Source organism: Heteronotia binoei, chromosome 1 (assembly GCF_032191835.1).
Source record: "Heteronotia binoei isolate CCM8104 ecotype False Entrance Well chromosome 1, APGP_CSIRO_Hbin_v1, whole genome shotgun sequence".
Taxonomy (NCBI): domain Eukaryota; kingdom Metazoa; phylum Chordata; class Lepidosauria; order Squamata; family Gekkonidae; genus Heteronotia; species Heteronotia binoei.
The window spans coordinates 82,877,671-82,899,046 of NC_083223.1; the positions used below are offsets into that span (position 1 = coordinate 82,877,671).

The following is a 21,376-nucleotide window of genomic DNA, read 5'->3' on the forward strand; positions in this document are numbered from 1 at the left end:
CGAGGGCTCCTGGATCGGTCTCGCTGAGGGCTTCTAGAGCGATCACGTCGAAGACTACGGGATCGATGTTGAGGAGTGGAAGAGCTCCCTCAACGAGGACTGCGGGATCAACCCCGATGAGGGCTGTCAAATCGATCCCGAAGCGGGCTTCAGGACCGAGGGGTCTCAGCAACCGTATGAATGAGCTCGGGAGGACTGTCCTCCACACTCGAGCGCTGCGTTAGCTCTAGGTCGCGGTCGGAGTCCGATGAGATGGCGATCTGAGTCGACATGGAAGCCAGCATCGGTGGGCTTAGTCGACAGCTTGGCGAAGTGAAAAGCTTCAGTGGTGGAACAATAGGGGCCGTTGGGTCCGATGGAGAAGTTGGAGAGGAAAGAACGCCAGCCTTGCTGTGTTTGAGCTTGTCCTTCTTCTTCTTTTTCGCTTCCGGGTGGGCTCCCTTCTCCTCCCTTGGCCATTTTGCAGGAGTGGAGGAGTCCGACTTAGATGCCGAGCCCGCTCTCTTTGTGGGGCGATCGGCGTCGGAAGGGGGTCTGTCGGTATTGACGACTCCGATGTCGATTGTTTGTGGACACGATCCGATGAAGTCGACATCTTTTTTGGAGACAACGCCTGCTCCATCAATGCAGCTGCTAGGCAGGCTGCCCGATTCTTTTTTGTCTGTCTCGAAAACCTGGCACAATGTGTGCACGAGTCCGGTCTATGCGACTCTCCCAGGCAGAGTAGACAGAGTGTGTGGCAGTCAGGTGGGGCGATTTTACTCCCGCACTTTGCACACCTCTTGAAAAATCCCCAACGCTTTTCCATGCGAAGGGGGGGTTAAAGAAAGAAAAGGGGGGAAGGGGAAAGGAGCTGATAATCCTTTCCTCCTCTACTCTCACCAAACTAACGAAAGAAAAAAAAAGAAAACACACTAAGAAAGTCTCTGGAAATCCAATGAATCCCAATAATTCAAGGAAAGTTCATTGACTGATCCAAGCGGCGGTCAGAAGAGAACTGGAGGGATGTCCATTCCGGTCCCAGTGGGCATGCGCAGTGGGGCTTCTGCGCATGCACACTGGGCCTGGGGCACAGAAATCCGCAGCTTTCAAGTTTACCGATTGTGATTGGCATGGGCGCCCATATCCCATCAGTGTGATGCACAGAGACCATGAAGAAGATCTGATTTCTTGTGTATTCCTGCTCAAAAAAAGCCTTGCTCCAGGTGGGACCAGAGCAGGGCTTTTTTTGAGCAGGAATGCACAGGAATGCAGTTCTGGCTGGCTTGGCATAGACCAGGGGATGTGGCCTAATATGCAAATGAGTTCTTGCTAGGCTTTTTCTGCAAAAACAAGTCCTAGACCAGAAGATCCCCTGGAATTACAGCTAATCTCTAGTCTTCAGAGATTAATTCCCCTGGAGAAAATGGATGCTCTGGAGGGTGGACTTTATGGCATTGTAACCCACTGCGTCCTCTATCCTCTCCAGGCTCCATTTCCAAAACTCCAAAAAAATTCCCAACCTGGATCTGGCACCCCTCCCCCCCCATCCTCTGCCAGTGGCCACAGTGGATCTGGCAACCCTATAAAGTGCATGGTCCTTCAGATACAAAGTCTCAAGATACAATAAGTTTTAGGATCAACAACTGCATTTTGATTTATATCCAGAAACCATCTAGAAACCAGGGCTATTTTTGTAGCAGGAACTCCTTTGCATATTAGGGCACACACTCCTAATATAGGAAAGGCAGACAGGGAATATGCCCCTGATGTAGCCAATCCTCCAAGAATTTACAAGGCTCTTAGTACAGGGCCTAATGGAAGCTACAGGAGGACTGGCTGCATCAGGGGTGTGAGGCCTAATATGCAAAGGAGTTCCTGCTACAAAAAAAACCCCGGCTAGAAACTATTGAAGAGCCTAAGTAACACCAAACTATGTTTCAAATTGCAAAACACAATTGCCTATCTACTGTATTTTGTACCAGCTGAAGTATCCGAGCAGTCTTCAAAGACAGTCCCACATACTGTGCAATATGGAACCTCCATTAGGTTGTTGAGCAAAGGGGAAAAGAATGAGATTTGGGAGGAGAAAGCCAAAACAGACAAGTTAGAGAGGAAGAAAGCAATGATATAGATGGACAGGCAAGGAAAAGAACAAAAGCAAACGTATGCAAAAGGAGGAAGCAATACAATAGCAAGGAAATGGCATCTCATTTCCATCCCCAGTGTGCATTTAGAATGTCAACAATATGCCTGTCACAGACATGAAGGCTTTAGCCACATCCCTAGGAAAAATTAAAGTACCTGGCATATTATAAATGCTATCAGATGTAATTCTATAAAGTGCCGCATACATGGAGTATAATTTAAAATAATATTATTTGTGGGCTTCACATGCATGTACTTTAGCATTGTGGATCAACTGCATTTACATGGCTTACATACATAAAAAGGGAGATAAAGTACAGACTGAGACAACAACATTGCTATTGTCTCTTTCCACACTCCATTTTCTAAAAATGGGGTTTCTAGATATTACAAAAGTATTTATACTTAGATACTAGTAGCCAGCAGCATATCTTTAAAAATACATGAGAAAAGAAATATGGATAAGCCAGCTTCATTTTATCAGAAGTTTTAAGGCACTATTTGCAATATAATCATTCATACGTATTTTATATAAAAGGTATGGAAATGAGAAGATTTTTCCTTGTGAGCTTGCATTACATGCTTAATTCAAACAAAAGAATTTACAGCAACCTCTCAGAAATAAGTCTTAAGTTGTCAATATCTAAATGGACTTTTTAATAAAGTGTTTCATCTGAGTAGTATTAATTTCTGTACAACTGGTTATTTATAATCTTTTGAGTTATTAAAGGAAAAAGAAACCAAAACTGCTTATCAAAATAAACATTTTGCTTCCTTCCTTTTGCCAAGAGCTGAGCTTTTTCCTTAGTGAAAATACTGGCTTATAATAGAATAAATGTGTGTTAAAATTGATCCTGGGAAGGAATACTTGTTAATTTTTTTCATCAATCCATTTGTATACTGCCCTTGACAGAAGTACTCAGGGTGACTAAGAGGTTCAAAAACGGAGAAGTAAAGAGGCATAAAAGCAAAATTCAAAAAAGGTGATCTGGAGCAGGCAGGGCATCCCACCTCAACTGAGTTAGTGGCCCACACACCAAGGCAAAGTCTCCACAGTGGACCACCCCAGGAGGTCTGACAGCTAGAGCCCAGGGCTCACAGTTCTACTGACAGGTGGAGGTTTGGCTGGAAGGTGGACTGTTTCAATCACATCTCTGCAGCTCAACTGTCCAGCATGAAGGCTCAAGCAAGGCACAATGAGGAGGACCCAACTCAGCCATGGGATGAAGACCCTGCCAGGGAGGTGACTGGTCAGGAGGGGATGAGGGGGCAGGATTCCAGCTGGAGGGAGGTAAAACATGTAAATACTGTGAGGGCCTATTTAAACACTCTAAGCTTCAGGCCAAAGAGGAAATGGTTGTGATGACTCCTGTCTCACAGCTGGTTCAGTCAAAAGGCCAAAGACAAGCAAGCAGGGAGCACCCAGACTGGAGGAAGAGAACCTGGGTGAGCACAACTCCTCCACATCTGAGCAACCTAGAGGCCCAGACACTACCACCAGTTGAGAACCAGGAAGAGACTTCAGTGGCTGGACTCACAGTCAGTTCCTTCCTTCTTCACTCCAGTACCCTCCTTGGCCACACAAAGACACCTCTCTATGGCCACCCTTCCCTGAGGCAGTCCAAGTCACTCACAAGTAGTTTGTCATTCCAAACACTTCTAAAGTTCCTTGAATAAATTATTCAATAAAAACAAAAAAACAATCATTCAATGATCAGTATCATATATAAAACATCTATTAATGACATCACATAAAATAAAAATCCAGGGTACAAAGTAAAATAGTAGTAAACGCCAAAACATAACAACTTGGATCAGGATCAGGCAGAAAGGCGTGCAGAAGATGGGCCATTTTTGCTTGCATCTCCTCCCTTCTCAGCAGCTTGCTACATATTCCAAAATCCTCTCTGAGGATCAAGGAGACTCTTATGAACAAATGCACCACACTGTGGGGGAGGTGTTGAGTGAGGAACAGGAATGAGGTGAAAGCTGCCAGAAGAAGAAGAAGATACAATTCCTACTCCTCACTGCAATCCCTAATTGCAGTTTGTTCATGGGTTCCCCTGACCCTTTGAAAGGATTTTCAAAACAGCAGGCAGCTGCTGAGAGAGAAGGAAAGTGAGAAAAGATCCTTCCACCAGCTCCCTCTGTGGACTTTCCCACTGGATCCCAATTCATTGGTCTGGTCAATAAACTGAGCCATCCTGAAAAGAACTGTCAACTTATTTCCAGCAGAGCTTATGAGGCATCCTACAACAGCATGTCCCCTTGCCTAGGGGACAAAAGTGTTTTTTAAAATATTCTCTCTCACTTGCCCAGCTGTCTTACCTCAATGAATGCAGTCATGCAGAGAAAGCTATAATCAACTTATCTCAGGCCTCAGGGAAGTATATATACACCCCCCTTCTCTACCCTCACACACAGATATCCAAAAAGAATTTTATTTCTGGAAATCTGGATATGTACATGCTTCGGCACTTACATGCGTGCAGAGGAATTCCAAATCACCCTTTGCAGTGGCTAAATTTTATACTCCCCCCCTTTTCTCCTTGTTCCAAGGGTGTTTCTATTCCGAATAAATCATACATTTGAGGAATAATTATGCTACAGTTTTGCAAATACAGACTGGAAGAACATATTGGGCAGTCCGAAATGTCATTTTAGAAAACTATTTCCAATACTTCTAAACATTCCAACAGCAACAAAAAATAACAGTAACAACACTTTTGAATGTTCACACACATTTGTGGTAGTACAGAGCTGAGACTAGAAAAGATTAGCTGCAAACTAGTAAGTACCTACCAGAGATAAAATCCGAATTGAGAACTTCCCAGTTCATAGTTTAGTCTCTCTCTCTCTTTTTTCTTTTGCTGGCAGTAAAACCATTTATTGTTAATTATTTTCTGGATCCTTCAGAAAAGCAGGAGCTTTGCTTATACTGGGGTCCCTTCTTTTTGCACTGCTTGATCCTTGGCTGCTCTGGAGAGCCAGTTTAGTGTAGTGGTTAAGTGTGTGGACTCTTATCTGGGAGAACCGGGTTTGATTCCCCACTCCTCCACTTGTACCTGCTGTCATGGCCTTGTGTCAGCCATAGCTCTGGCAGAGGTTGTCCCTGAAAGGGCAGCTGCAGTGAGAACCCTCTCAGCCCCACCCACCTCACAGGGTGTCTGTTGTGGGGGAGGAAGGTAAAGGAGATTGTGAGCCGCTCTGAGACTCTTTGAAGTGGAGGGCGGGATATAAATCCAATATCATCATCATCATCTTCTTCTTCTTCTCTGGCACACTCTTCCCTTTGCTTCACTTTCTCAAGAGCTTTCCACTTTTTTACCTCTTCAAAGACTATTATGCATAAGGCTTTCTTCACCATCCAGCGCTGGGTGGCCCTCCGACAGTATGGTGGGAGGGAAAGTGTACTCAATGTCCAGCTGCTTACATGTATTCTCAAAAACTTCATACTCTCTGTTATGCAGGGCCTTCAGCAGCAGCTTCTGCCGGTCAATGACCATCATCATTTGGTGATGGTTTTCTTTGTCCTTGTGGTGCTGCTGTAGGTGTTCCTGGAGTGTGCGGATCCTGACCGTCAAGTAGGCAATTTGAACTTCAAGAAAACCACAGTCATTGGGGGATCACCACACTTTATCAGCCAGCTGCTCTTTCTTTATTTTCACTTTCTCCCTATGACTAGCCATTTCCAATGACAGAATTCTTTTCACAATGTCATCCACGTTGTTGATAACTGGGACCTTGGCGTAGTTTTTCATCAGCATTGTGGGAGGAAGGTCATCAAAATGACTGCTGATTTCTGGCTTCCTTTTCCAGACAGCCCTAGGATAACCCCTAGCTGTTTGAAGGAGCAGACACCTTACTGAGGATCCCTGCTGCTGTCATCGCCATTGTTGCATTCCACCCCTGCAGCAGCGCCATCGTCAAACCCCACAACATTGTCACACTGCGTTGCAGCCGCCACCATGCCTTCCTTGCTCAGTGAGTGAGTGTCACCATCTTCACTCAGTCTCTCACCCATTATGGTGCACCAGTTTCAATCTGGTAGCGCTTTAGAAACCAACATGATTTTGGGTATAAGCTTTTGAGAGTTCAAGCTCCCTTTTGAAAGCTTATACCTCCAAAATCTTGTGGGTTTCTACACTGTGAATGGACTCAAATCTAGTCTGTCTACTGCAGACCAACACAGCTATCCTCCAGAAACAGTTCCAAGGCTGAATTTATACTCTCTTACAACATTTCTGTATGACAATCTTACAATGAAGTAACTTCTTGTTTGTTTTGTCTCTATTACTTCTTTCATTTTCCTCTAAGAACTAGGAGAAACTTTGTTCAATTTCTGACTCAAAGGTTAGAACTCCTGAGATATTTCTTCTTGGCATTTCAATTAATCATACATTCCTATCACTTATAGCATTGATTTCATGTTACAAATCTTAAGCCTCTTCTCTTGTTTCAAACTTGCTTGTTTACTTCTAAAAATCAAACCAAAGTTGCTACTTCTATAAAAGAAAGCTCTTAAAAACTTGCTGAAGCTCATATTCCAATTCCTATCTTCTCTTTTTAGGCTTTCTTAATAAAGCAACTTAAAGACTATTCATCTTTCTTTTAGCAAAGGGTTGCTTTTTCGCCATAGATAAGACTGGTAGACAACTGATGTGCCATTTCTTCTGACCATCTAATTACCCTCCAGCTTCTTTATGTTGCACTTACTCACTCCTCTTATCCAGTTTCCTTTTGTTTAAAAATTGTGCCAAAGCCATTTGTGCCTACTAACACTGCAGAGGGGGGAAAAAGATTTTTTTCATATCTGAATAATTTGCTGGGGATGTAAGACCCAATAATACCAATGTATAAGGAAGTTCAACAAAGTTATTTGTATCAATAGTTTATAGGGCACTCAGACCAGCTGCCAACAGCACTGCCAAGAACCAAAAGCTTAAGGAATTAAAAACTCAAAGTATGGCAACTCAAACTGGGACTCCAGCTTCAGTACGTAGAATTTCCCTATTGTTCATTATCCAAAAACTATCATAATAAATTGCAAGCTGGATCCTTGAAGCTGCTTACTCAACAATGTCTACACTCATATACAATTAATCACATTAAGATTTTTCTCATTGAGAAAGAAGATAACTATATAAGAAAAACCATTCGACATTAACTGCAAGATAAATGTTTTAATTGTCAAAAACTATTATTGAACAAAATAGATGTATAGGTAATATGAAAATAAATATTTTATTAAACCTACACCAAGTCACAGAAATTCAAAGCAAGGATGAAAATATTACTACTGTTTATCATTCCCAACCGTATTTGCTCCCACACAGCTACCTCTGCATATTCAGAAAACTATCAAATCAACATGTATGTCATTCTTTTTCTATTAACATAAAGTTCTACCTCTTTTGATGCTCATTTTCACAATTCCCACATAAGAAAAATGTGCCACACAGTGCAAGCATTCTGCTCATCCTCTAACACATTTAGTCAAAAACACTGGATCGAATGAGGACAGGAACGTACAGGTACTTATATTTTTGGGTTTTTTATCAAGAGATGCATGTGGAAACATATGCAGCCCCACATAACCCTTGATAAATTATTGTGAAGGTTTCAAGACAGTGCAAGAAACTGCTTATGGGAGCCAATTGATTCTGCCAACAGTTTAACTAAAAGCCAGGAATAAAGGGGTTTTGATCATGTTAAATTACTCTACATTTTTCTGGGAGTAAATGAAAAAAAATTCAATAGCCAAACTGATGAATATCCTTATCAAAAACCTTATTTAAGTGATAAAGATCAAAATCATGACAACTTACTCCTGTAGGCTGGAAAATTAGTCCATCCACTTCATGACTGACTTCTCTAGCAAAGTTTCCTTCAAGAAGCTGCAAGAAACAACACAAACAGTTTACTGGAATTTCAAATTAAATACCATGCTGCAGATTCTTATTGTATGACATCTGTATATCATATTATGTAGACACTGTGAGCTGATCCATACAAAGTGATCCCACACAACTGCTTCAGGAGCACATAAAAGTGATGCTGTGATTAGTTGGACCAGGCTTGCATGGAAGCAGTCCCCCCCCCCCCCCCGAACTGGTTTCTCAATAAAGGACATATAGAAATAGCTTTCCCCGGACTTATGATCCCCAATTCCCGCCCCCCCCCCCCATCTACTGCTATTGTAGTAATTAGAGCACCTATGTTGAGGCACCATTTCATACAAACAGTGTGGCTGGAAATATCCCACAACCATTTTCGTGGTAACTGCACAGGAGCCAAATCTGTATGAACAGGTTTATATGGGTTATAATTTTTGGGGTAGTTTGTGTGTGTGTGTGCGTGCATGTGTGTGCATGCACATGTCCATGCCTGTAAGTCACGTTAACTTCTAGCAACCCGCACTGCGGCTTGAATGTTCAGAGAGGTTGCTATTGCCTGCCTCTGCCCAGCCCTGGTATTCCTTGGAGATCTCACATTCAAGTATTTGCCAGGGTCAACCCTGCATAGATTCCAAGATCTGATGAGATTGGGCTTGTCTGGGCTATCCATGTCAGGGAGAGTTATAATATTTTCAACCAGTTTAACTTGAATCAGAATGCTGTTTCGTTCAGAGGCCATCTTGCTTTTTATATGTCTTCCAAAGTCACAAATTGTTTTCTAACTCTCTTCATCTGTGACCTCCTGTTAACTTGTACAAGCCTGAAATATGTATTTGTAAATATTTTACTTTGAAATACTGAGATTTTGAGGATAAAAGGATTGAAAGAAACCTGGGTTGTTAAACAGTATTTTAATGCAATAAACTTTGGTAAACCTCTGTAGACAACATGTCTACAGGCAACTTGTGGGGTTAACAACTCTGAAAAGCTAACCATAAATAGAACCAATTACTATTTCTGCTTTTCTTAATTGGGCACTGTGTTTATTCTGCTCAGAGATGATGGTGAACACCCAAGGCAATGCTTGAAAAATATACTGATAAAAACAAGCTCAGACTCCCCTGACCAAAATACTGGAATAACATTATAAAGCAAAATTGATTCCATAGTTTGCTGATTTGAAAACACAAGCAAAATCAAATGAACTTGTTGAATAAAATATACACGTATGCGTGTTATGTGCCGTCAAGTCACTTCCCAATTATGGTGACCCTATGAATTAATGTCTGTCAAAACATCCTATTGTTAACAGCCATTCTCAGGTTTTGCAAACTGAGAGCTGTGGCTTCCTTGATAATTAATCCACCTTATGTTGGATCTTCTTTTTCCACTGCCTTCAACTTTTCCTAGTATTGTCTTTTCCAGTGACACTTGTCCAGTGTCACTGGAAAATTACAGTAGCCTCCGTTTAGTCATTTTAACTTCTACGGAGAGTTCAGGCTTAATTTGGTCAAGAATCCACTTATTTGTCTTTTTATCAGTCCATGGTATCTGAAAACTCTCCTCTAACACATTTCAAAGGAATCAACTTCCTGTCAGCTTTCTTCAATGTCCAACTTTCACACCCATAGGTAGTAATGGGGAATACTTTCACATTTAGGTAGGAAAAATCCAATGCATGCTTATAGGATGGGGGAGACTTGTCTTAGCAATAGTATGCGCGAAAAGGATTTAGGGGTCTTAGTGGACCATATGCTGAACATGAGTCAACAGTGTGATGTGGTGGCTAAAAAGGCAAATGCAGTTTTGGGCTGTATCAACAGAAGCATAGTGCCCAGATCACGTGATGTGATGGTATCGCTTTACTCTGGTAAGTCCTCACCTGGAGTATTGTGTTCAGTTTTGGGCACCACATTTTAAGAAGGATATAGACAAGCTGGAATGGGTCCAGAGGAGGGCAACGAAGATGGTGAGGGGTCTGGAGACCAAGTCCTATGAGGAATGGTTGAAGGAGCTGGGCATGTTTAGCTTGGAGAAGAGATGGCTGAGAGGTGATACGATCACCATCTTTAAGTACTTGAAGGGCTGTCATATAAAGGATGGTGCGGAATTGTTTCAGTGAAACAGGCTTCCTCATGAGGTGGTGGGCTCTCCTTCCTTGGAGGTTTTTAGAGGCTGGATGGCCATCTGACAGCAATGAAGATCCTGAGAATTTAGGGGGAGGTATTTATGAGTTTCCTGCATTGTGCAAGGGGCTGGACTAGATGATCCTGGCGGTCCCTTCCAACTCTATGATTCTAAGAACATAAGAGCATAAGAGAAGCCATGTTGGATCAGGCCAACGGCCCATCAAGTCCAACACTCTGTGTCACACAGTGGCAAAAAATTTTATATACACACATACACTGTGGCTAATAGCCACTGATGGACCTGTGCTCCATATTTTTATCTAAACCCCTCTTGAAGGTGGCTATGCTTGTGGCCGCCACCACCTCCTGTGGCAGTGAATTCCACATGTTAATCACCCTTTGGGTGAAGAAGTACTTCCTTTTATCCGTTTTAACCTTTCTGCTCAGCAATTTCATCGAATGCCCACGAGTTCTTGTATTGTGAGAAAGGGAGAAAAGTACTTCTTTCTCTACTTTCTCCATCCCATGCATTATCTTGTAAACCTCTATCATGTCACCCCACAGTCGACGTTTCTCCAAGCTAAAGAGTCCCAAGCGTTTCAACCTTTCTTCATAGGGAAAGTGTTCCAGCCCTTTAATCATTCTAGTTGCCCTTCTCTGGACTTTCTCCAATGCTATAATATCCTTTTTGAGGTGTGGCGACCAGAACTGCACACAGTACTCCAAATGAGACCACACCATCGATTTATACAGGGGCATTATGATACTGGCTGATTTGTTTTCAATTCCCTTCCTAATAATTCCCAGCATGGCGTTGGCCTTTTTTATTGCAGACGCACACTGTCTTGACATTTTCAGTGAGTTATCTACCACGACCCCAAGATCTCTCTCTTGGTCAGTCTCTGCCAGTTCACACCCCATCAACTTGTATTTGTAGCTGGGATTCTTGGCCCCAATGTGCATTACTTTGCACTTGGCCCCATTGAACCGCATCTGCCACGTTGACGCCCACTCACCCAGCCTCAACAGATCCCTTTGGAGTTCCTCACAATCCTCTCTGGTTCTCACCACCCTGAACAATTTAGTGTCATCCGCAAACTTGGCCACTTCACTGCTCACTCCCAACTCTAAATCATTTATGAACAAGTTAAAGAGCATGGGACCCAGTACCGAGCCCTGCGGCACCCCACTGCTTACCGTCCTCCACTGCGAAGACTGCCCATTTATACTGACTCTCTGCTTCCTATTACTAAGCCAGTTTTTGATCCACAAGAGGACCTGTCCTTTTACTCCATGACTCTCAAGTTTTCTAAGGAGCCTTTGATGAGGAACTTTATCAAAATTCTTTATCAAATTCTGATTCTATTCTATGATTCTATGAATGAACTTAATCTTGGCCACCAGCCATTGGATCTTTTCTAGGTCCTTCATGGCTGTGTTCCCCAGTTTCAATCTCCTGACTTCTTAGGTGCAGTCTCCCTTTTAGCTAATGATGGAGCCAAATAATAAAAAATCTTGAACGATTTCATTTTTTAAAAAAATTTTTTAGAAAATCAGTGAAGATACAGAAAAGGGAAAACAAAAGAAAATGGGTTATGCAACATAATTACATTTGTCAAAGACCATCATGTAATACATAATGCATAAAACATAATAATTTCCCTTTCACCCCCTTCATTATAATTTTAAAGATGTTATCTATAAAATACAATAATTCTTATTTCTGTTGGAGTACAATTTTATTCATCATTTAAGTTTCAAACTTTATAACTAATCTGTTTTGACTACATTAGTTTCAGCTTTATTACATATTTAACATATTTTCACCATTTCTACATATTCTTAGAACCTGTAATCGATAAGTGTAAACAAAAGTCTATTATATATCTCATACAAATAACCATTTATATTCAAGATATTACATTTTGAACAGATTTTAATTCTACATCTATGTCATTACCATCCATTTGTATATCACATCTTCTAACTTTAAATTTATCTCCTCCTAGCATAATACTTACTACATCTCTCCTCCAATTTCCTAATAGACCTGTTTATTAAATAGGTTGTTAATTTTGCCACTACTATATATTCAGCAAGTTTATTTTCCCAACGTGGACAGATGTCTTGTTTCCATTTTGCTGCAAAAATAGTTCTAGCTGCTGTCACCATGTATTTGAATAACTCTTCTAAATTTTTTGATAATTTGTTAGGCAGAACACCTACAAGCATGCTCTTGGCTTCCATTGGGAGTATTTTTGATATCTATCTGAAAAGAAGGTAACATCTAACTGCCCTTTGGATGTTTGGTCCTTCAGAAGCCTTCTAATTCCAGCATTTCCATGTATTGAAGTATATTTCGAGGGAATTTTCCACCTCTAATATTCCTTGGACTGTCTTTTGCCGGGGGGGCGGGGAGGCTGGTTCCTAGTACTCCAGATCACCAAGGATCATTATTTCCTCATATTGGAAATCTAGCATAAAAAAACCTCTGGCCTCATTTGGTGCATATATTGTTGATCTTGCGCATATTTTGCCTCCCAGTAGTCTCACTGTTAAAAATTTTAGAATTCTTCTAATACTTCTAATTATGAGTTGCTCATTTAAATGGCTAGTCCACATTTTTATTTCGTGCTATTTTTAATGTATTCATTGTGTTATCTTGTTTAGGTGTGTGATCAATTTCTTCCTGGACACCTGCATAAAAGCTTTCATATTGCTTCCTCATCAGCATCTGTAGTTGGGCATAAACTTGGATGATGGTTATACTGATAAGCTTTCCAAGAAGTCTTATTGATATTACACTGTCAGACTTTGCATTATTGTCCCTGACTGCCTGCGCTACATCTTTCCTCACTATTAAAGCAACTCCATTCCTTCTGTGTTTGTCATTCCCTGAGTAAAACACTTTGTAGTTTTCTGACTGAAAATGTTCTAATCAGGTCCACTTTAGTTCTCCCCCTGGATTGCAATGTTTAAACGTTCCATTTCTCATTTTAGGATTCTGAGCTTACCTTGATTCATACTTCTCACGTACCATGTTCCTATTATGCCCTTTCAACTTCGGTTTAGTTGTATCATTAAGAATAGTGCTAGCCACAGTTGTCTTCAGCTCTTCCCCAGTAGCTGATTGAGTGCTATCCAACCTGGAAGTTCCATCTTCCAGTACTATATCTTTCTAAATTTTGGGTTGCCTCATCACAGGGTTTTCAAGGTAAGAGTTGTTCATAAGTGGTTTACCATTACTGTCTTCTGCACAAAACTAACCAGGGTTACCTGTAGTGTCACTACCTGTTGTCTATGATAGATCCTTGGCTAGTGTCACTTTCCACTACTGCTGCTGCACAATTCCACAATTCAAGTTGGCCCCAGTGATTACGTACACCATGAAATTAAATACTATAAAATATAGAAAAAATAAAAACTAAAAAAAAATACAAAACATATAGGGGAAAAAGTAGTGGCTGGCCATCTACATTCTGCACAATGAATTCTGCAGCTGGTGTCCAAAATGCTACCAAATCACCAAATGCAATAACCTGCCCTACAGTTTTCAGGAATCATCTCTGTGTCTAACCATGAATATTACTTCCCCTGTCCCACATGTGGTATGAATATAAGTAGCCTAGAGATCACACATTTCTGCCCTGTCACTCCTCCATTCTCTTCATTAAATATACAATGTGTGAATCAGGAAATTTCACCTTCAAAAAACCAAGTGTACAGGTCAAAGAGCTACATGGACAAGGAGAGGGAGGGATATCCAATGCAAAAGAACAGGCGACTCGATCTCACATTTGCAAAATTGAATATACTTTCACTGTCTCTTGGTTTTTTTTAAAAAATGTAAATACTTGGACATTTCCAGAGGGCTCTAAATAAACTTATTTTATGTTATTCCTATAAGTTTATAGAAGAGCAGAGATCCAAACACAGGACTCTAAGGTATGTGTAAAACACTACCACATTAACTATCAAGGCAGAAGAAGTGGACAGTTGAAAAAATACCTGTCTTCCTCTCCCCAACTCCTCAAAAAGCATTTTGATTGGATAGGAAGCATCTATGACAAACTGTTCAGAGCAGCGCATAAGATGCTGGCCCATGTTATGACTTCCAGTGCTAAGAATAAGTTGGGCAATCTTCAATTTTGCATACAGTTCTCACTTGCCGATAGCTACTCGACAATGCATCTGAAAGCTCTACCATCCTGCTTTATGCAAAATGAAAATGTATGCTTTCAGTTCTCATACCTTTGTTTTACCTCGGTTAAATCGAGAGATGTTCACATTTCTTCATACTTTCAACTAGGAACTCATCTTGTCACCTGTGATGAATAAAACTGCCTCTAGCAACCATGCAGAGCACACACATCTGAAATGCCCATTCACTTCCGCCCTCCTGACAGAAAAAAGTGCTTGCACTGACAGCAGCCGCACTGCTGTATTTTTCTAGCTAGAAGACAAAGAATACAGTGCATTGAGACTCAATAACAGCAGTCTACAGAATAAGCTGAGACAGACTCTAGCAGTTGCGTGTTCCTCTTTTTTTCAGATCAGTGTGTAAACACACTGGGTTGTGGTAGCAGCAGCAGCAAGGGGAGAGTGACTTGCTTCAAGGGAGGTGACATTTGAACTGAGAACTTCCCGCTACAGCAAGCCAAGTGTTAATACTATTACTGTGATAATACTTGGCTACATTTTAACTGGCTGGGTCAAGGTTATTGTTATGTGGTAGGAAAAAGTGTGCAAGTTCACCATGTGAAGTTCTAAAGATAGCATGATGCATATCACCAATTACAAATTAACCATAAAACTGATTCTTTCCCCTTCTTTATAAAAGGAAAACAGTATGGTACTGATGCTCACTAATAGCATCAGCTAACTAATTACTATCCATGATTCATTTGTAGCATTCCAAACCTGATTAATGTCAGGTCAAGTTTAACATATGATGAGGTTTATTAGTAATGCTTTGCTATCCCACAGCTTGTCAGTCTTTCACAGCGAGTGCCATCTGTTACATGTGGGAATAACAGTCAAAGCAATGAGAGCTCCAAATTATTGCAACTGGTCACTAACGTACGCTTTAAAATTGTCCAGGCCACTTAAACTGACAATCCCTTTCAAATTTGTTTCCCAAAAAACTGCTGATAAAATTTGACAGTATCATAAATGTACTTACAGATTATTCTCCTACCATAAAAGCTATTCAATATTGCTCCATATTCTTTCATATCAGGTAATAGTCACTGAGCACATGAAGCACACGAAGTCTTAAAATGTTATGAGTGCTAACTATAAATTAGTCACTTCATGAGTGCTGTACAATTAAAAGATGTATTTGTGTACTATTCAACATATAAGTTTTCTCAGTTAATAAAGTAATCATGCATCGCAGAGCTAGAGTCCCTCAGATCTTCAGACTGTACACTTTGCCACTTTCCCCATGTTTCATTTAACTTCAGTGTCCCAAAATAAGATGTTCTGTACCCAATGCTTTCCTGGTGCATGACACCGCAACTTTGTGTGTACATCTTTAAAGGAGGGCAGGGGAAATTCTGTAACATTCTGAGCTACCTTGTTTAGCTAATATTATATACTGGAAATATTTTAGGTATATAACACTACCTTTCTCCAGTAGAAATACCAAAGTATGTACCCAGTTAAACACAGAGAACTGAAGCAATTATGTACTATGTCTACACCTTGAAAAGAAATATGTGTTAAATTTATGAATTACCTCATCATATTTAATAATTTAATATAATAATTTTATAATATTCAAAACAATACCTTCATATATGCTTACAGTGTATTAGTACTCAATATGACAACACATTCACATTAACAAATTCAGGATAGTAATTCACTGCCTCACAGTGTTACTCTTTTTAAAAGCAAGAGTTTTGTCATCAATTCCCCAAGATGTTTTCAAGAGCCACTCAAATAGGAAAAAACAAACAACCCTAAGATAGGTTCACTATAAAATACTGGAGAACACTTCAAAAAGAAGTAAGATCCTTTAATATATGGAGAACCATTGTAAGAATGTACATTAAGAGTATAATTTACTGCATATTCCAAGTGTATTGACCAGAAAAGATCTGGTTATGTTGCAAGCCTTCTTGTGACAAAAAATATTAGAATGGAAGTTCCCTATATTGGCCAAGATAACAAGATCTCATGGGACTTTGTCCCACTCCAAATGCTACATGGCTGCTTTTAAAACTTATGAGACTTTTAAAAGCAGTTTCTAAATAGTGGATAGGGATCCGCTAATCTAATGATGGTGGGGAGGGTGTTTAAGTATCAAACTACACCGTTCTAATACTTAAAGGCACATACATTTTCAGAAGAGAGGGACAGCCATTTCTGCCAATTTCTCCTCTCGCTGAATGCCACTAAGGTCCCCTCCAAATTTTGCTCCTGAGGAGGTCAACAGGCCTTCAGGAACAAAACTAGTTGGAATCTGCCCTCCTCTTCTGGAACCTTAAGAATCCGTAAGTCTTCAGAATTGTGTGGCTGGATACAGACCAATCTCATTCACCTAGAACAGTATGGGGGAGATTAATAGAGAATCTACAGTGGGAGGAGGAAATCACCAGCAAACAAAGGCTGCTAGAAGTGGAAGGCAATGTTCCCTCTAAGCTCCAGATTCTTGTGAACAAAAATTCTACTTTGTGAGTTACTGGCATTAAAATTGTGAGTTACTGCATAAATTAGTGTGCTCTGGGGTCATCCTTCCTGAGCTAAGACAAAAATGTGTGAGCTGGAGGCTAAACGGAGAGCCAGTTTGGTGTAGTGGTTAAGTGTGCAGACTCTTATCTGGGAGAACCGGGTTTGATTCCCCACTCCTCCACTTGCACCTGCTAGCATGGCCTTGGGTCAGCCATAGCTCTGGCAGAGGTTGTCCTTGAAAGGGCAGCTGCTGTGAGAGCCCTCTCCAGCCCCACCCACCTCACAGGGTGTTTGTTGTGGGGGAGGAAGGTAAAGGAGATTGTGAGCCGCTCTGAGACTCTTCGGAGTGGAGGGCGGGATATAAATCCAATATCTTCTTCTTATTATTAATATTTATGGTTTTATCTGTTTTATCTGTTTTAAATGTTTATTCCCTTATATGTTTAAATATTGCTTAATTTTATGCTGGATCTATTGTTGGAAGCCGCCCTGAGCCACCCGTGGGAAAGGCGGGATATAAATTCTAAATAAATAAATAAATAAACATCTGTGAGATAGCTCACGCTAACTCAGCTTAGAGCGAACACTGAAAGTAGCAATGGTGCATCTTCTTTCAAAGTGTCTTCCTTTGTCAGTGATTCAGTTGCAGTGAAGTGAAGTGATTACCAATATGACAATTTCTCCCTTTAGGGACATACTGTGGGTTGTTTTTTTTTGGGGGGGGGGGGCGGGGGGGAGAGACTATATTGCCAAGAAGCAGTTTTCATCATTTCCAAAAAGCTACAACAGGCAATGCCATTCAACTCATGAGAAAAAATACAGAGACCCCAAACCTGCTCAAAACCTTTCAGACACACCAATTTGTTCCACAGCATCAACTACCACTGACCTGTAAACACCTTTAGGAAAGACAATCCATATCTCAGAAAATAAAACTTAGTTTCCCCATGTAAAATTAACAATCTTTCTGGGGCATTACCTATCCCCACACTAAATGCTGTCACAGAAACATTTTTCTTCTCAAGACTGACCTCCAGCCAGACATACTAAAACCTTTTTAGTGAGTATTAGTGGGTGACAAAATGAAGCATCCTGAAAACCCATATTTGTATTGGGGGGAGAGGGGGGTTCATATGTATCCTCATGATCCAACAGCATCCAGCCCAAGAATCCTCCCTCCCTCTCCACAGCTTGCCTCAACATTAACATGGTTAAAGCAAATCAGAATTCTTTTGTTTCTGTGGTCTGTAAATCCACTTTAGACCACCATTAAGAGGCTAACTCTGGCAAGTTTTGATCATATTCACGCCAACACTAATACAAGAATCACTGTAGGAGAAAATTAGAGGAAATATGAAAGGACAGAGAACCATGCACAATGGGGAGGTGGCACACAGTACTGCAAAACATGTCATATCAGATTTTTAGTCCAGTGGCACCATTTAGTCCAGTTGGTTAAGACCAACAAAAGTTTATTCAAGGTATAAGCTTTCGTGTGCATGCATGCTTTTCCAGACACATATAAATGGAAGCTAACATTTCATATATACAGGCAGATGCCTCTACATAGGTGAACAGCAAATTAGCATTCAACTTAATTAAGATGTTTTGACATGTACAGGGACTAAATAGCAATAACAAGCTAAAGTATTAGGTCACAATATGTTTGGATTTAATTACTGGAGGACAGTGGAGCAATAAATATGTCCAAGTAGGAGACTAATGTGTAAAAATGCCTTTCTTAATCAAATTTTTTTGTGATTTTATTATTTATGTTGTACTCTGCTCTGAATCCCTATGGGGGAATGGGCGGAATATAAATAAACAAATAATAGTAATAATTGAGACTCTTCTGTCATGCACCATTCATCTTCTCTCATGCTCATACCTTCAATAAACTTTTGTAGGCCTTAAAGGTGGCACTGGACTCAAAATCTGTTCTACTGCTTCAGACCAACATAACTGCTCACTTGGATCTATATTCCTGTCATGTCTCTTTTGTAGTCTGAAAACTGGAAAACTCTGACTACAAAGATTTAGCCTATACTGCAGTCATTAAAAATGTTTGTGTTTAATTATTGTTTTTAAGATTTACTAGTTAAAACTGAATATACCTATAGCATATGAACATGTAGAGCAGTGTCACCGAAGGGCTTTTTTTTTAAGCAGGCACGCGCAGGAACGCAGTTTCGGCTGGCTTGGTGTCAGGGGTGTGACTTAATGTGCCAATAAGTTCCTGCTGGGAAAAAGCTCTGTGTGAAACAAGGGTGATACCAGGGGGTGTGGTCTAATATGCCACTTCCTACACCAGTGAATTCCCATGTTAGTTACTCTTTGGTACAGCATTCTGTACCATATGATACCATATGACGAATGTCTATGCCAGGGGTGTCGAACTCATTTGTTATGAGGGCCGGATCTGACATAAATGAGACCTCGAGGGGCTGGGCCATGTCAGGCTGGGCCGAGCCATGTCGGGCCAGGCCATGTGTGTACCTATTTAAGACCAGGTAGCAGAGATATAAATTCTATAAAGAACACAAACACAAATACATATTTTTTAAAATTTAAAACATGCTTAAAACGTTAGCATTCATTGGTCTTAAAGATGGTTTCTTTGTATTTTCTCCCATGGGATCCAGGGAACTGGGCAAAGGAAGCTCTGGCTCTTCCCTTCCGTCCTTCCCCAGGGACTGGTGGGGGGAAGCCTCAGTCAATAGAAGGAAGAGAGGTTTGGCTCAGTAACTTTGTTATGTGATTGAGAGAGCCTGGCAAAGCATGCTATTCCCACCCACCCCCCATCTTCCCCAAGGGATGAGCCTCAGCCAATGGAGAAAATGGAGGTTTTGCTCTGTAGCTCCTGTGCAACTGAGCAAGCATGGCCAAGCAAGCTGTTATGCAGAAGGAAGCAAAAAAGAGGGAGAAGGAAGCAGATGACAGCCAGTTGCTCGGGGGCCTGATTCAGCCCCTGAACTGTATGTCTGACACCCCTGGTCTATGCCCATGTGGAGATGGGAGTGTGAAGTTGCTAGTACATGTTCTCTTTGATTGTAAAATACATGAGCATATCAGGGAAATATATATTAAAGCCATAATTGATAACCTGCTGAGCAAAGATAGAAGAGATTATCTTTTAATAATGTTAGCTGATAGGAACAGGGAAATTACCTTTAAAGTTGCAAAATATGGCTAGATAGCTATTAAGAGGAGGGAAATCTGGTCAGATATGGCTAACCCTAGATAACTAGTACCTTATGTACTTTATAATATGCAATCTGTAGGGAGCTAGACATTTTACTGATTGTTTAGATATATTTTTCAAGTGAATACTGAGGTTTGCTCACTGAATAACTGCCTATTTAGGTTAGATTTATCTACAAAATGTTTAAACATATATTATTGCTCTGTTTTTTGTAGACAGCTTAATTTTTGTTTTTTATACTGTTTGTATGCCTGGCTGCTATTCAATTTCTATAATTTTTAACTGTTATTAAGAAAGTGATTGCCTTTGGCTAATAAATGTATTTATCATTTCATTTTCTAACCCTAAAAGATGGTCCAGAAGGATACCATGATTAATGGTATCAAAAGCCAGCAAGTGGTCCAGCGGAATCAACAGGGTTGCACTCCCCACATCCAATCCATCTCCTGGCACAATTCATCTGCCAAAGTGACCAAGGATGTTTCAGTGTCATAACTAAGCTTGCAACCAGAGACTGTATGTATATTCCGCCCTTCACTTCCTGAAGGAGTCTCAGAGTGGCTTACAATCTCATTTCCCTCCCTACAACAGACACTCTGTGGAACTGAGAGAGCTCTAACAGAAACTGCTCTTAAGAGCAACAGCTCTGCGAGAACTTGTGACTGACTCAAGGTCACATCAGCATGTGCATGTGAAAGAGTGGGGAATCAAACCCAATTCTCCAAAATAAGAGTCCACACACTTAACCACTACACCAAACTGGCTCTCAAACTGGAATTGATCCAAACAATCTGCTTCATCTAGGCATCCTTGGAGCTGTCTTGCCCACTGATGAAATTATCTAAATACATAAACTTAGCAGTCAGGTGCTAGAACATATGAACATATGAACATATGAAGCTGCCTTATACTGAATCAGACCTTTGGTCCATCAAAGTCAGTATTGTCTTCTCAGACTGGCAGCGGCTCTCCAGGGTCTCAAGCTGACGTTTTTCACACCTATTTGCCTGGACCCTTTTTTGGAGATGCCAGGGATTGAACCTGGGACCTTCTGCTTCCCAAGCAGATGCTCTACCACTGAGCCACCGTCCCTCCCCAGAACTAATGGCGCTTGGGAGAAGTGGTGGCAAGTAACAATGTGGGCAACAATTACTTCTCATGATTATAAGAACTGTTCACTTATTCGTACTCTTTGCTTCATTTGCCACACTGTGGGTAACAACTGTGGGATCCCACAGGGATCAGTATTGAGGCTGGTACTACTTAATTTATTCATAAGTGATCTGCAACTAGGAATTAGTATCATCATGCCCAAAACTGGGCCTGAAGCCGGATTGCAAAGG

General features: G+C 40.9%; 1 protein-coding gene across 3 annotated transcripts in view; it reads right to left on the reverse strand.

Annotated features, from left to right (window-relative positions):
- The window catches only part of RNGTT (RNA guanylyltransferase and 5'-phosphatase), a 232,083-nt gene that overhangs the window by 76,704 nt on the left and 134,003 nt on the right, over positions 1–21,376 (reverse strand). For all 3 annotated transcript variants that reach the window (XR_009555318.1, XM_060236951.1, XM_060236959.1), the window contains one exon: positions 7,956–8,024. Coding sequence is in view for 2 of the 3 variants with exons in the window: in XM_060236951.1 (XP_060092934.1) it covers positions 7,956–8,024 (69 nt within the window). In the remaining variant the exon portion in view is untranslated. The remainder of the gene's footprint in view (positions 1–7,955; positions 8,025–21,376) is intronic.